This window comes from Myotis davidii, unplaced genomic scaffold (genome assembly GCF_000327345.1).
Source record: "Myotis davidii unplaced genomic scaffold, ASM32734v1 scaffold176, whole genome shotgun sequence".
Taxonomy (NCBI): Eukaryota; Metazoa; Chordata; class Mammalia; order Chiroptera; family Vespertilionidae; genus Myotis; species Myotis davidii.
Window position 1 is genome coordinate 252,431 of NW_006287911.1, and position 14,614 is coordinate 267,044.

The 14,614-nt window shown below is 33.0% G+C and overlaps 1 protein-coding gene and 1 long non-coding RNA gene across 2 annotated transcripts in view; both read left to right on the top strand.

Moving 5' to 3' along the window:
* LOC107182465 overlaps positions 1 to 1,941 on the top strand; it is a 23,661-nt gene extending 21,720 nt beyond the window's left edge. Inside the window, exon 3 of the long non-coding RNA XR_001513180.1 lies at positions 1,860 to 1,941. This is a non-coding gene — a long non-coding RNA (uncharacterized LOC107182465). The remainder of the gene's footprint in view (positions 1 to 1,859) is intronic.
* RALGAPA1 (Ral GTPase activating protein catalytic alpha subunit 1) overlaps positions 1 to 14,614 on the top strand; it is a gene marked incomplete at its 5' end in the record, with an annotated part of 288,956 nt that overhangs the window by 118,331 nt on the left and 156,011 nt on the right. The window contains 4 exons of the mRNA XM_015561310.1: positions 6,741 to 8,282; positions 10,051 to 10,175; positions 11,550 to 11,766; positions 12,860 to 13,036. Coding sequence (XP_015416796.1) covers positions 6,741 to 8,282; positions 10,051 to 10,175; positions 11,550 to 11,766; positions 12,860 to 13,036 — 2,061 coding nt within the window. The remainder of the gene's footprint in view (positions 1 to 6,740; positions 8,283 to 10,050; positions 10,176 to 11,549; positions 11,767 to 12,859; positions 13,037 to 14,614) is intronic.

Here is a 14,614-nt window from a genome sequence, read left to right on the forward strand (position 1 = left end):
TTCATTTTCCCCATTTGGGATAAAATTCCTTCTATGGTAGTTTTAAAGATTTATATAATAGTGAGACACTATTTACTAAATCAAAATAAATTTTATATCTGATTATGAAAATAATGTTAATTTTAGGAAATATGGATTATATGGGAAAGTAAAGGGAATAATATACATAATCCTCCAAACCAGTGTTTTTTTATTGATAACTTGAAAAACAATTTCCTCCATTTTTGTGTGTGTGTGTGTGTATATATATATAAAGTAAAAAAACATAACTAGACTTTGAGTAAAAATCATTTTTCTCCTTAGGACTTAAAGAAGTAAGGAACAAAAAGTAGCAGCAAAAACTCTCCTTTCCTGAGAACTGACTTGTGAATGAATCCAGCATTTTCGAAACTGATGTGTAAATTGAAAACCTTTCAAGGAGATGTTAATAGGCATAAAAAAGGTTAAAGATTTATAGTGTACATCAATACATTAAAGGCCCCCAGAAGTCCTATTAAGAAATTGTTTAATTCAATATTTCTCAAACTTATTTAATCATGGAAAAGTTTTCCAGGTACACATATTTTCGTCCTATAACACTAAGGTTTCAGAGGGAACAAATTTGGAAGATACTGAACCAATGCCATAATTTTAAATATTAGCTTTATGAAAATTGGACAGGATTATTCTAACATAAGCTTACACAGTAGAAATTGGAATTACTGGATTTTTTATTGCTCCTGTGGTTCTTGGAGGCAAATTGAAGGTAATACCTGCTTCTTCAGGTATTAGGTGTATTGAGGGGGAGGGAGGGAGGGAGGAAGTGAGGGCTCGTCAGCTAAGATAGAGAGTTGAGATGTCTGTAACAACTTCACACACACACACACACACACACACACAAACACACACACGAGCGAAACTACTCATAGATAATCACTCTGGCTTTTGGTTAGAAGTAGAATTTTCCAGAACAATATTTACCTGATATTCTTGGTTTCTTATGGGGGTAAAAAGAAACTCTTTTAATTCCCTTCTTTTTTTTTTTTTTAACATACTAAGATTTAAAAAACCAACCACCAATTTTCAAAATACCTTAATTTAGTCCAACCTTTTTTTCTCCTCTTCTTTTCCTCCAAATATTGGTTAAGATGTCCATTCTGCCTACATTGTCAGTGTGATGCTATGTGTTTGTATAGCTTTCTACAGACTAAACTAGTTGAGTAGCTGAATATCCTTGAAGAGTTTCTATAGCTCTGGAGACTGGTTCAAAGGCATTGGCACTGTGTCAATGACCTTAATTCTTAACATCTGATGCTGAAAAGTATTTTTTTCCAGGCTCCTGCCTGAGGTTTTGATATTATATGTTGGACATTGCACAAGCATCCAGCATCATTTTTTAAAGTTCTGTAAATTAAACTGGTGTTTTGGCAAGCACACTCCCTGTTCTTTGTACTAATCTCTACTTCTACATGTTTGTTAGCCCAGCCTAATGGTCTTTAATTTTCCTGATAAACAGAAACCAGAAATCTCAATAATTATTCAAATTAGCTTTTACTGTCAAAAATAATACTTTAATGAAAGAAAGGATGTAAAAGAACATAAGCATGTTGTGTACAACTGACTTTGTTTATACTTTTGCAACTATTATTACTTTCTAATCAAGCACTGTGGGTTTCTCACCCTGAAATAGTTTGCAGACCTACTTTCTTTCAATAAGTTTTCAAAGCTGCTAATTTGTTTGCCATATTTGTTGCTATTAACCCCAGAGTCTAGGCCATATAATATAGACTGCTAATGCTATTAACAATGCTTCATTATTTGAATTGAGCTCTGTAGAGCAAAATATTTTGATCTTTCTGTTTCTATTTTCTGAGTATTAGGAGAAAGACGATGGTATCTCTCACACCCCATCCTGTTCCTAAATTCTGCCTGATCAGGAAGAGAATTTTTCATCTCTAATCAAACAAGTAGGCCCTTCTTTATACAAAGAACTTCTTTCTTCTTATCATCAATATGTGGTAGTAATATTTCACAGCTTTACTGCCTATAATCTGCTGGTTTAAGCATAATTCTAAGTTAGAAATTTTTTGCTGAAAACTTTTGTGCTGATTTTTTTTAAAGTACATCTCAAGGAAAATTCTGAAGCTAACGTAAACATGACATTATATAACATGTTTATGAACAAATTAAACAGTATACTTTTCTTACCATAAAAGGTGATCAGTAGTTATTTGCCTGTTTCAAAAATTTAAGAGTCAAGGAAAAAATTATTAGAAGGATAAAAGAACAGAAGATAGTTTAGTGGTTTAAGTTTTAGTGGTCTAAAATGAAAATTAATTAAATGTGGTTTGTTGTTTTTTAGTCATTTCATGATTTCAGTGATGTAGTTAACTGCTTTGAATTACCTACAAACTGAACATCTAGTCTTAAAAAGATGTAGAGTTTTTTACTAGCCTCTGTTAGTAAAATTATAAACAGAATGCTCTATAGTTTTTGCTTACCTTGAAGCTACATTACCATTATTGCCCAAATAGGCAAAAATTACATAAAGGACATTGCCATTTCCTTTAGGCAGTTCCAGAAAAAAATATTGAGCTTCAGAGTGGCATCAATTTCAGTATAATGTAAATGATATTGAATTTAGGAGCTATAAAAATATGTATTATTACCGATAGCTATTATGATTGACTGTTAATAGAATAGGGATTTTGGCACTTGATTCTGTACCTTGTTTTAGAAATTATTAAAATTTTATTGAGTTCCTACTCTGTGATGAGCTATTTTGAGCAATGGGGATATTATTATATTAATAAATATTATAGTGTAAGGAGTTATTTATTTACACATTATGTTTTAATTTACAGCTTATCTTTTGAAATAGCAAAGGTTGTTTTTTTTTCTGAAACAGGGTATTGTAAAAAAAATTACTTTTTAATTCAGAAAACTTGAATGCTAAACATTTTAAGGATATCCAGAGATAAAACTGACATTTCCAGTATTTTGTAGGAACCATTTTCTCAGTGTTCAAAAGTATTAGTATTTTTTAGTTTATTAAACTTCTTTTATGTTTTGCTCATTTAGTGCTTACTAAAGGTAATTAGGTTAATTTAATTTAGAGGTTGTTATTTTTTAAGGTAAAATATAAGCAGTATAATTAGATTATTGTGAAGGCCATTTTTATTTTAACCTGATGCCACCATTATTTTCAGCAATCTAATACAAACTGTCAATTGTTTTCTTCTGTACAGTTTAAAAATATTGTGTTTGACTAAGTTTTGACTTCTATGATTTTTATCTTTATGGAGTTAACTCACTGTGCTTCTTTAATAATATAATTTTTCCAACTTAAAAAAATTAAAGAATTATTTCATAAATATATAAATATTATTCAAGAGTATAAAGACATGCACTAATATTTGTCTTCTAATCTCAACTTTCCACTTTCTGTGTAACCTAAAGTAAATCACTTAAATAGCTTTTTTGTCTATAAAATGGGGATAATAACACCTACTTCACAGAGTTGTTATAAGAATCAAATGAGTTAATATATATAAGATTCTTAGAACAATGCGTAGAGTGTAGGAAAGACTATATATGGTTTAGCTATTATTTGGCCTTTTCTCCTTAAAGTTTAATTATTCAATAAACCCTTGATTTTGTGGACTTCAATTTCACATACTTCAGATTTAATGGACTAAACTTAACAGTCCATATGTAAAATTAACACCTTGTTAATCTTAAAATGCTTTTAACCAAGATTTGCTTATAATTAAATCAACAAGGTTGTTTTTTTGTTGTTCACTGTTACTTCTAACAAATTACAGTGACTAGGCCATATGTTGGAAAAAACACTGTAACTTTTGCCAACATAAATATTACATATCTACAACTATACTTTACATATTTAAATACAAGAGTCACTACTTGTAAACAGTGTTTGAATGATTAGCACATGATCACACCCAGTAATTGGTTCTGTTGGCGCGTGGCATGACTTTCTGTAGCAGTTTATGGCATGCTGGCTTATGTTCCGACATGCGCTAAGCCACACCCCAGCTGTGTGCATTTGTTTACTCGTGGTGATTGGTTGAATGCACACATTTATTAGACCTATTCGGTATGAATTTAAAATTACTGTAATACATACTTAATTTTAATTACATAAATGTGTCTACATAAATAAAAAAGTTAAACTCACTAATTTGTCAAATTTTTAACATATGCATTCGGAAAACCTACTTTTATAGAACGGACTTCCAGCTTTAACAGACAACCCCTCGCCAGAATTAGTTCATTATATCAAGGTATTACTGTGTTTCTTTCAGTTTAAGGCTTATTAGAGTCAATTATGCAAGTGCTGACATTGGCTTCCTGTTAGCAATTATTTTCTTTGATTTTATACAATTAGTATTGTCATATGCTGCTGTAAGAACTGTATTTAAAGATTAAAACTTCCATAAAGTTTTTTGTTTAAATTTAAATTGTTAAACACTGTATTATTGATAGAAAAATATTTTTTTTAAAAAGCTCTCAAACTTGCATAAAAATTTTGGATATTCATATGTGGTTACAAAAGTTTAGGAAAAAACTTAGGCTAAAATAAATGGTTAAATTTTCTAACATGCAAGGGGGAGACTGGGTTTGGGAAGAAATTTCTAAAATCAGAACTTTATAGTAATCTTTACTAGCTTCTTTAGAATGAGATATCAATAAAAGAAACTAAAAATTAAAACTCCTTTTTTTCTGAAGTTCATTTATTTGCTAGTCTCATAACATTAGATTTTAATAAGGCTATGATCTTGATTTTGAATATGGAGCTGATAAATTTTCAACTACATAATTCTTAAGAATTTTTGTAGAAAAGTTATATAGTATTTGCCATAAACTTTGCTGAGTCCTATGAGAATATTTTGTGGAAAGAATATTTTGTGCAAGAAAAAAAAGAATATTTATGCATGTTGAACATAATCTCTGTCCTCTGCACAGAGATTCTTATGATCATTATGAGAGATATAACCAAAATATTTATATTCATCCGGATGCACAAATAGGCATTAGTTATCTGCTGCAATAATAAATAATAAGTATATATGCATAGACATGAAGATTCTTAGATGTTTTACTTCTCATTTAGAAGAATTTCTACGGGGGTAGGAGGTCATGAAGAAGAAAGCCGGCATTATTTTAGTATTATATTCTCAATAATAAAAGAAATTTAACTTTGTAAAATTTGACCTATGTAAGGAGTGTAAATGTATATTTTCAGAAATATAGTGGAATCTTGGCATAATACAAATTTCTCTTGACCTGAATTTGGACATCATACAAAGAGGATGATGTGAATGAAATAGCAGGAAGACTAGTCTCCTTTCATCCATAGCATGAATCCTGAAAATATTTTGAATTGCTATCTCCATTTTAAAAATGAGAAAACTGGTCTCAGAATCTAAAGTAAGAAAGCCTAGACAGCACCATCAATAAATTACTATGTGATCTTGGACAAGATCTGGCTTACTCTGCATCTGAATTCTCATTTTGATTGTTCAGTTATTGTCCTGTTGCTTATTACCTTTGTGTTACAAACCTAAGGAGTAGCAACATCTGACTTTTTGACTTCGCCCTTTTTTTTCATTGTATTTTGCTGGCTTCTGAAAAAAATATTTTAGTTATTTCTAGGTAATGTAAAGGCCATGGTAAATTCAAAGATGTATTTTACTTCTGATATTTCTAATTTGTATATATCTGTACAGTTAAATAGTATTTCATTTTGTTATTTCTGATTTCATAAATATTTTTGAGCCTTTACCATATACTTAGCAATTCAGGCAGCAGAAACAATGTAATAACATGGAACATTAAGCCTGCTTCTCAAACTATGATTATAAATTTGAGAAAGTGGTTTCACTTCTTTAAGCCTCGATTTCCTCAGTGAGAGAGTTAAAGTAGACAGTCTGTAATGTCCACTTTTATTAAAAAATCTGTGATTTTTAAAAAGATGTAAGAAAACATATAGTTTTTAAGGTTTGATGGTTGTTTAATGGAAAGGGCTAGTGATAGGCAGAGGAGGTTTCTTCCTAGTGGATTAAATGGTGTTTTAGTCAGAAATTTAAAAATACAATTAGTTTTTTTTAAAACAATGTATTGATTTTATTTGATAGGGATGAATAGGTGTTAATGCTATAATAAAATTAAATAAAATACTTAATAGAACAAACAGTTTCCTGACAAAGAGAAGTTTAGGAGGAGGGTGGAGATTTTCATTTGTAATGTATGGTCAGACAGGCAAGATTTGCAGAAAAGATGATGACTCTTGCCTGATAAGGAAGAAAATGGGAATTTATGAGGCCCTATAAGACTCTACAATGGTATATTTAGATCAGCTTTCAATGTTAAGATCTAGTTTTTCTGCTTGGAACTTAAGTAGGAAAAACTGAACAGCAGTTTGAATTGCTTGATTTATTGGCACAGCTCTATCTTTAACTGCACTTCCAAATGTTTCATCACCTTACTGTCTCTTTCTATGCATGTTAACATTTTAAAATATATTCTGGTAGTTTTCTAATTCATTGACACTGCTGTATTGGCTTGTGCCCATCATTATTTAAAAACGGATTTGTACTTTTAATAGATTTTCTTTCATTGAGCTTACAAAAATCTCAGAATTTTTTTATTTTTAAGCATATGACTAGGGTATGGTCGAAAGTAATACTTATTTTTCATATTCATATCATTCTACTCTATGTAATATTTCTTTTTTACAGATATTGATGATACTCAAATACTTCCCCGCCCAACTAGAGTCAGACATTTTTCACAAAGTGAAGACACTGGGAATGAAGTTTTTGGTGCATTGAATGAGGAACAGCCACTGCCTCGAAGTAGCAGCACTTCTGACATCTTGGAACCATTCACTGTTGAACGAGCCAAAGGTGCAGTTCCTGTCATTGACAGTTCGTCCCGTCATGCGTCAAGCTTGCAGAGTTCCACAGAGGCTTCTTCAATAACTAGATCCACTGAAAGCCACATCACTGATACTCATAGTAGAGAGTCTTCTCTGGAAGTTGGTGATAGCATATATGACCATCTTTGTCACTTAATAGATCCAGTAGAACTCGCAGATTCAGCTTTTGAACAAATCCAGTACATTGACCTTGAAGGAGATGACGATCTTCTTTCCTCCCTGAAAGAATATTTTAAGGAAAACCAGGAAAATCACAGTAAAAATGAGTTAGGTAAAGATGCAGCTTCTCAGGAAGTGATTATTGCAGTAAATAGGGATGAGAGGTCATCCTTAGATAAATTAGAATACTTAGATCAAGAAAATAAATTAGAAAATATCTCCTCTTTTGTTGGGACTCCTGTAAACATACAGTTTCAAAAAGAACAAAACTCATCTGTCTTCATGAATAATATTTCATCTAACCAATTAGATAGTTTTATGAGAACAAAGACTTTTGAAAAATCTAAACAACTAAACAGTGATAAACAGTCATCGAAACCTAGTTCAGGTAGTCCTTGTGATAAAGAAAAGAGGAAATATCTATATCGACAAGCAGCCACAGAATTAGATGCTTGTGTAGATATAACACTAGTTGAAAAGGTTATGGATATGCAAATTAATGAAAACAAAACTGTTCCTCATGTTATGCATGCCAAGAAAACCACACTAAAAGCACCTGTTAACCGTAGAATGCCTCATGTTACAAACACTAGCAAGCTTTCTCCAACCAAAAGGAGCTTGTCTGAAACAGTAACTCATAGAGCCAAAATCATGAAAATTGCTACTAAAAAACGAACTAGTGTTCATGTTACTTTTAGACCATCTACCGAGTCAGTTCAGTTTTATAATCCTATGGAAAACAAAGAGGCCCCATGGAAGATGAGACTGCGGAAGCTCAGTGGCTTCAGTAGTAGCAGCAATAGCAACACCAGTCACCCCCCCCATACCAGCTCAAATAGTGTTTCTGAGCTAGTAAAACCTGGGGTGTACAGACCTCTAGATACAATTGGTACAACATCAGTAAGTAGTAAAACAATTAAGGAGTCTACAGAAATTCCCACCATATTACAAAAGGAAGGAATTGCAAGTAATCAGCTAGGTAGTCGTAGTACTCTTAGATCATCAAGTCATGATACAGGACTACCGCAGGGCTCCCTGGGTGGCGTTTATAAAACTGTTGTACATGCTCTTTCAAAGCCGAAGGCAAATGTTTCCCCACAGAGGCAGAACAGAATGCCACCAGAGGCTCCACTGAGGGATCTGTACAGTCATGTAATGGGCTATTTTGGAAGGAAAGCTGCAGGTGAGCACTAACAATGTGCAGAGCGCAAAAGGAGAAAGACAGCACCAGTTTGGCTTAATGCAACTGAAGCAAGCTATAAGCAATCAAAAAGCTTTGGGATGGTCACTGCTTTCTCTCTGTTTGGTTATGCATGCGCCTTTTCCCAGCTATATTTTTCCCAGCATACAATGTTTATTTAAATTACTAATTTCCCTTATAAGGCATTTAGTTAAACCTCTTTGCTGCTGAACAAGATAAGAAAAAGGAAGATATAGGAAAATTTCAATAACCTTTCAAAGGTTATCTAAATAAAATATTTTTTTTCTGAGTGTTTTACTACATGAGCCTTGCAATTAAGTTTTCTGAGGAGCTAGAATACTTTCACCCCTATAGTTTATATTTAAAAGGGCACTAGCTATATCATGGAGTTCATTTATTTTTACTACTTATATTTTTTCCTTGGTAGAATGTTACTTTGACATTTGTAACATAATGGAAATCAAGGTCCTACAATCAGCACCAACATTTTTAGTTAACTGTAATTGAAGAGGACATTATTTCTTAAATCTAAAAGTGTATATAGTTATTACTTATTTAAGTGATTTCCAAACAAGCTATAGACTATTTAGTTTTGCATTCATTTGTATAGAATGCAAATTATGTCCCTGAAACATTTATTGTTACTTTCTCTTTTCTGAGATTTTAGATGTGCATAAAGGTTTCATGATAACCAATCATGATTTAAATATGGAACCTCTATGGACAGATTTAAAAAAGCAAGATTGTGATAACTATTTTGTCTTGATTCAAATTTAAAATAACTTTACATATATAGAAAATTAACTTTCAGCAGTAAGGTAGGTTTTGATTTTATTTGTTTAACATGGTTTTGTTAGCATGATTAACAATGAATGCAACTTGCATTGAGCCATTAATGCCACTTGAGGGCAGTATTTGACAGCTTAGCAAAGCCTGGCCATTACTATAAAGATAATGGTATTCCACAATCAGCTCCTGATCAGTGTATTTTCTTAACCTGAAATGCTTTGTAGTTAATTAGGAATATAACAAGTGCTGATTTTCTTTTAATTGAAGAGAAATCAACTTTTTAATGGCATAATAGTGAAATATCTTATTTTCTGTAATTTAAATTCCCAAGTTTAACACTTTCTTGGTAATGTTAATCAGAATGTAGACATTAAAAAATCAAGATAACAAAAAATATCAAGAAAACTATTTTGGGCTTTTCTTTTTACAGAAAAACCTTTGTGAAAATACCTTTTATTGAAGCAATAAAATTAAATTTTGTAGTGAATAGAAGCAACATGTCAAAATCATAGAATTTTTATATATAAATATCTAAATTTAAATGCATTTATGTCCCAGTGAGATTTGCATAGATTCAAGGGATATATTTATTGCAAATATTCTTTTGGAAAAAAGGGGAATTATAAATTGACTAAATAGAAGTATAGAGGCAGAAAGAAAGATAAATATACCAGTTTCTTTATAATCAATATTAACCTAACTCCAACTAGTGCTTATCTATAAGCTTTCTTGCTATTTAAGGTTATACTGAAGATTGACTAACATCTGCTTAGTTTAAGTAAATATCAATTTACTAATTCTTAAAATTAAATCTAAAGGGAGAGAAATTATTTATAAATGCATGTTTGGCAAATAATTGATATGGCATAGGTAATTTGTTTTGAGTTGTTCTTGTTTGTTTCAAATTTAGAAAATGCGGTTAAGTCTTTCCTCACTATATATAGTTATTTATTTTTTTTAGTCAATAAAGAGGATATGAGCCCAAAACTGCCTCCTCTTAATAGTGATAGTGGCAGCAGCAATGCTAATGTTCCTGATCTGATGGATGAGTTTATAGCAGAACGACTTCGAAGTGGTAATGCCTCAGTAAGTATTGCTTTATTTTATTTATCTGGTTTTAAAGAGGACGGTAGAGAAACTAAAAGATGTATAACTATGTTCATCTATATATAATATGTGGAAATTTTTATTCAAAACAGCCTTCCCTCCCCCAAATTTAACCCTTTTTAATTAAACATTTTAAATTATACTTTCACATTTTATTCAAAGACTAAAACAAGCAGGCATATAGTTTTGACTAGAGTAAAACAGGTGTTTGCTCAACTACTTAACTATAAACCACTGCCTTCTTAATCCTCCCTCTGTTTGCTCATAGGTTACCCTGATACCTGTTGCCAACCCTTAGCAGAAAAGATAACAGTGGAGGTCTTCTGGCCAAACTCCCATAACATTAATATTATACATTTCTCAGTCATTACAGATAACTTTGAAATAGATTTAAAAGTTATCTTTGTTTTGAGTATTGGAATTATGGCAAAATGAAAATAGAAGCAATTTTATCTCTAATAATGCTTAGTTGTTAAGGAAAGATAAATATATGTAGAATTGCCTTTTAGAATGGTCATAGTCCAGGCCTGGCTGGTTTGGCTCAGTGGATACAATGCTGGCCTGTGGACTGAAGGGTCCCAGGTTCGATTTTGGTCAAGGGCATGTACCTTAGTTGCAGGCTCAATCCCCGGCCCCTTGGTTTAGTCGATTTGTCTCTCTCACATCAGTGTTTTCTCTCCCTCCACCTCCCTTCTACTTTCTCTAAAAATCAGTGGAAAAAATATCCTTAGGTGAAAATTAACAACAACAACAAAAAGAATGGTCATATTCCATTTGGGTTTCAACTTTACTTTTTAAACTAATTAATTTATTTCATCACCATTTATACCTTTTATACCCTCTTTCACCAACTCAACTTGTCTTTAATGAAAGTCTGCAGGACGATTACATTTCCCACCCTTATTTTTTTTTTTTTTTTGAGTGGGGAAAAAATTATGGGATCATTATAGAATAACATCTTTATAGCATCATTATAGAATGACATCATTGTAGAGTGGAATTCTTTCCTCCTTTCACTCTCTTATTGCTTCTTCTTTTTCCATTTGAATATTTTCCTCTTTCTACTCTCTTAACTTATATTTACTTTATGGATCCTTTTGAGGCTTAAGAGTATTAGGCCCAGCACCATCTGATATTTGGGTCTTTGCTTTAGGCAGACTAATAGTTTCAGGTTCCAGCTCCCAGCTTCATACAGTTAATATAGATTGTACCATTAGTATGTTTTTCCCCTCCTGCTTCAGGCCCTAATCCACAACATTTATTGTGATAATTGTGTCAGGAATGAAAAATTTCAAATGTTTAGTGAGAATTTAAGAACTTCTTTAAAATGGTAAATGTTTCTTAAATTTTTAGACTATGACAAGAAGAGGAAGTAGTCCAGGCAGCCTCGAAATTCCCAAAGACCTCCCTGATATTCTAAACAAGCAGAACCAAATGCGCCCTATTGATGACCCAGGTGTACCTTCAGAATGGACTTCTCCTGCCAGTGCAGGGAGCAGTGATCTTATCAGCTCAGATAGTCATTCGGATTCTTTCAGTGCTTTCCAATATGATGGACGAAAATTTGACAGCAAGTATCTTTTTCTATTTAAGCATTATTATTTTTTTGTTGATTATTTTCTGTTCGAGATTGACTTATGAATCACATGACCATCACCTTCCTCTCTAATATTACGTAGGGGATTTCTACATATTTTGATTTCATTTTTCAGTGAAATTCCAAAGGAATTTTTAGGGAATCATTTTCAAGTTGGGGCCACTTTATTTTGGCAGACTAAAGACATTTTAAAAGACAAAATATACTGTCCTTTTATAAAATGAATGATTTAAAGACCAAAAATGTAGGAAGGAAAAAAAATTAGTATGGACTTGATATTAGAATAAAGGTCGGATAGTCATGATTATGAGTTGTTACTATTTTATATACTCATATTTGGGAACCTAATTATGTTCAGTGCTTCAGTATGTTCAGTATAGTTATGTTTATTGCTACACTATTCAGAATGTTTCTTGAATAATTCATATTGAAATGAAATCAGTGATATTATTTGGTATTATATCACTACCATATATCTTTTCTACTGTAATTCTGTATTACACTTGACAGTCAGTGAAAGGCACCAAAATTTTAAAAAAGAAAGTCAAAACCTTGGGAACCAAGTTTGTGAAGAGCTGGGAGATACATTGGAGAATTACATGTTTGCCACCCTTATGGATATATACTGCTCTTACCTCAGACTGGAAATATGATTTAAAAGAAAAATGATTTTTATCATCCACATATGTGTTATTTTTACTATATATATGTGTGTGTGTTTATACACACACACACACACACACACTAAAGATTATAAAGTACTTTAAGAGCAGTAACTGTATTACTAACTATCAGAAACATGGGTAAGAATAGTGATGATATATGTCTGGCTGTCTTTTATCATTGTTGTTTGTTAATAATTATCTATGAGAACTTAAAAAAATTTTTTTTAATTGTAAACTTCCAAGTATTAACATTATTTTCACTTGTGTGAGTGGTATATAAATACAGTAGATTTAGGGAGAATGTTAATGTTTAATTATTTTGCTGAAGTAGCTGTGTCCCTTGTAGATATTTTTGTTTTGTGATTGGGACTTCTATGTACTAGCATTTCTTTTTCCTATAGATTTTGGCTTTGGAGCTGATACTGGGATTGCATCATCTGCTGATGTGGATTCAGGTTCTGGTCACCATCAGAGTACTGAAGAGCAAGAAGTGGCTAGTCTAACCACGCTTCACATAGATTCTGAAACAAGCAGTCTTAATCAACAAGCTTTCTCTGCTGAAGTTGCAACGGTTACTGGTAAAGTTATTCAAGGGAATGTATTTCTTAAATGCATTTTTTAAAATCCACCAAAGAACCTGTTTAGAATTTAATTTTGATAAATTTTAAGTCTTACAACTATTTAAGTATTATTATTATTTTGTTGTTGTTTATAGTCCTCACCCGAGGATATTTTTCCCATTGATTTTTTTTTAGGGGGAGTAGAAGAGTGCCGGGAGCCGGTCCATCCTTGCTGTTTCAAGGGACCTGGCATATATGGCATACTGTTTTTAGTATATTTGCTCACCTTCTTGGCACTATGTGTTTTAACCAAGATCACCTCTCTGAGAAAGGTTGTTTCCCCAGGTAGAGATTTTCCCCTGAAGTTAGGGAGGGAATAAAACCCCATCACTAAGTGCCATGCGGGTAATTAATCTCTTTAACTACGAACAATCATGCTTAAGCTACATAATCTTTATTTCCTGGAATGGAGATAAGAAACACCCTAACCTTTGGAATAGAGATTGATAGGATTGGAATCAACTGGTATAAATACAGATGCAACAAGACAACAGGACTCAGAACCTATAGAACTTAGAACCTACACATAGAACTTAGGAGACAGAGCTTAGAACCTACACACAGAACTTAGGAGACAGAACTTAGAACCTACACACAGAACTTAGGAGACAGAACTTAGAACACAGAACTTAGAAGACAGAACTTAGAAGACAGAACCTACACAGAACCTAGAGACAGAAGAACTTCACTGGAGAGAACATGGCAAAAGATTCTGGACAGAACCTGGCTACAGAACTTGGTTGGAGAACCTAGACCGCACCTGGCTGGAGAACCTAGCAAACGGGGAAAGACAAAAACATCTATGTGAGAGAAACACATCAATTGGTTGCCTTGTGCACCAGTTCTGACCAGGGCCCGGGCCAGGGAGGAACCTGCAATCAAGGTACGTACCCTTGACTGGAATCGAACCCAGGACCCTCTGGTCTGCAGGCTGACACTGTCCACTGAGCCAAACCAGCTAGGGCTAAGTATTACTTTTTTCACTCACCTTTATGTAATAATGGAGAAAAAAAATAAATGAGAATTTTTTGACCTAGAATCCACATGCATAAGCTTCAGGGGATTGTGTGAACTCCTAATATTGTATGTGAAATTTTGTGTATGTTGACATTAGAGCATTTTCTGCAGCAGTTTTTAAATAGATAACAAACAAACAAAAGTTAAGAATTACTGCACTCTACCTTTTTCATTGTCTTTCAGAATCAGCCTAGATTTTTATAAATTTCTTTGGCAAGTATTATAAAAAATGTAAAGCGTACTGGCTATTAAGCTTATTTTTCAACTAGAGGCCCGGTGCACAAAAATTTGTGCACTCGGGGGGAGAGGGGGTCCCTTCAGCCCGGCCAGTGCCCTCTCTCAATCTGGGACCCCTCGGGAGATAATGACCTGCTGGCTTAGGCCTGCTCCCGGGTGGCAGAGGGCAGGCCCAATCCCTAGGTGCAGCCCATGGTTGGGCTCAGAGCAGGGCTGATTGGGGAGTTGGGGCGCCACCCCCTGTCATGCACAGAGCAGAGCAGAGTGTGAGGTTGAGATGCC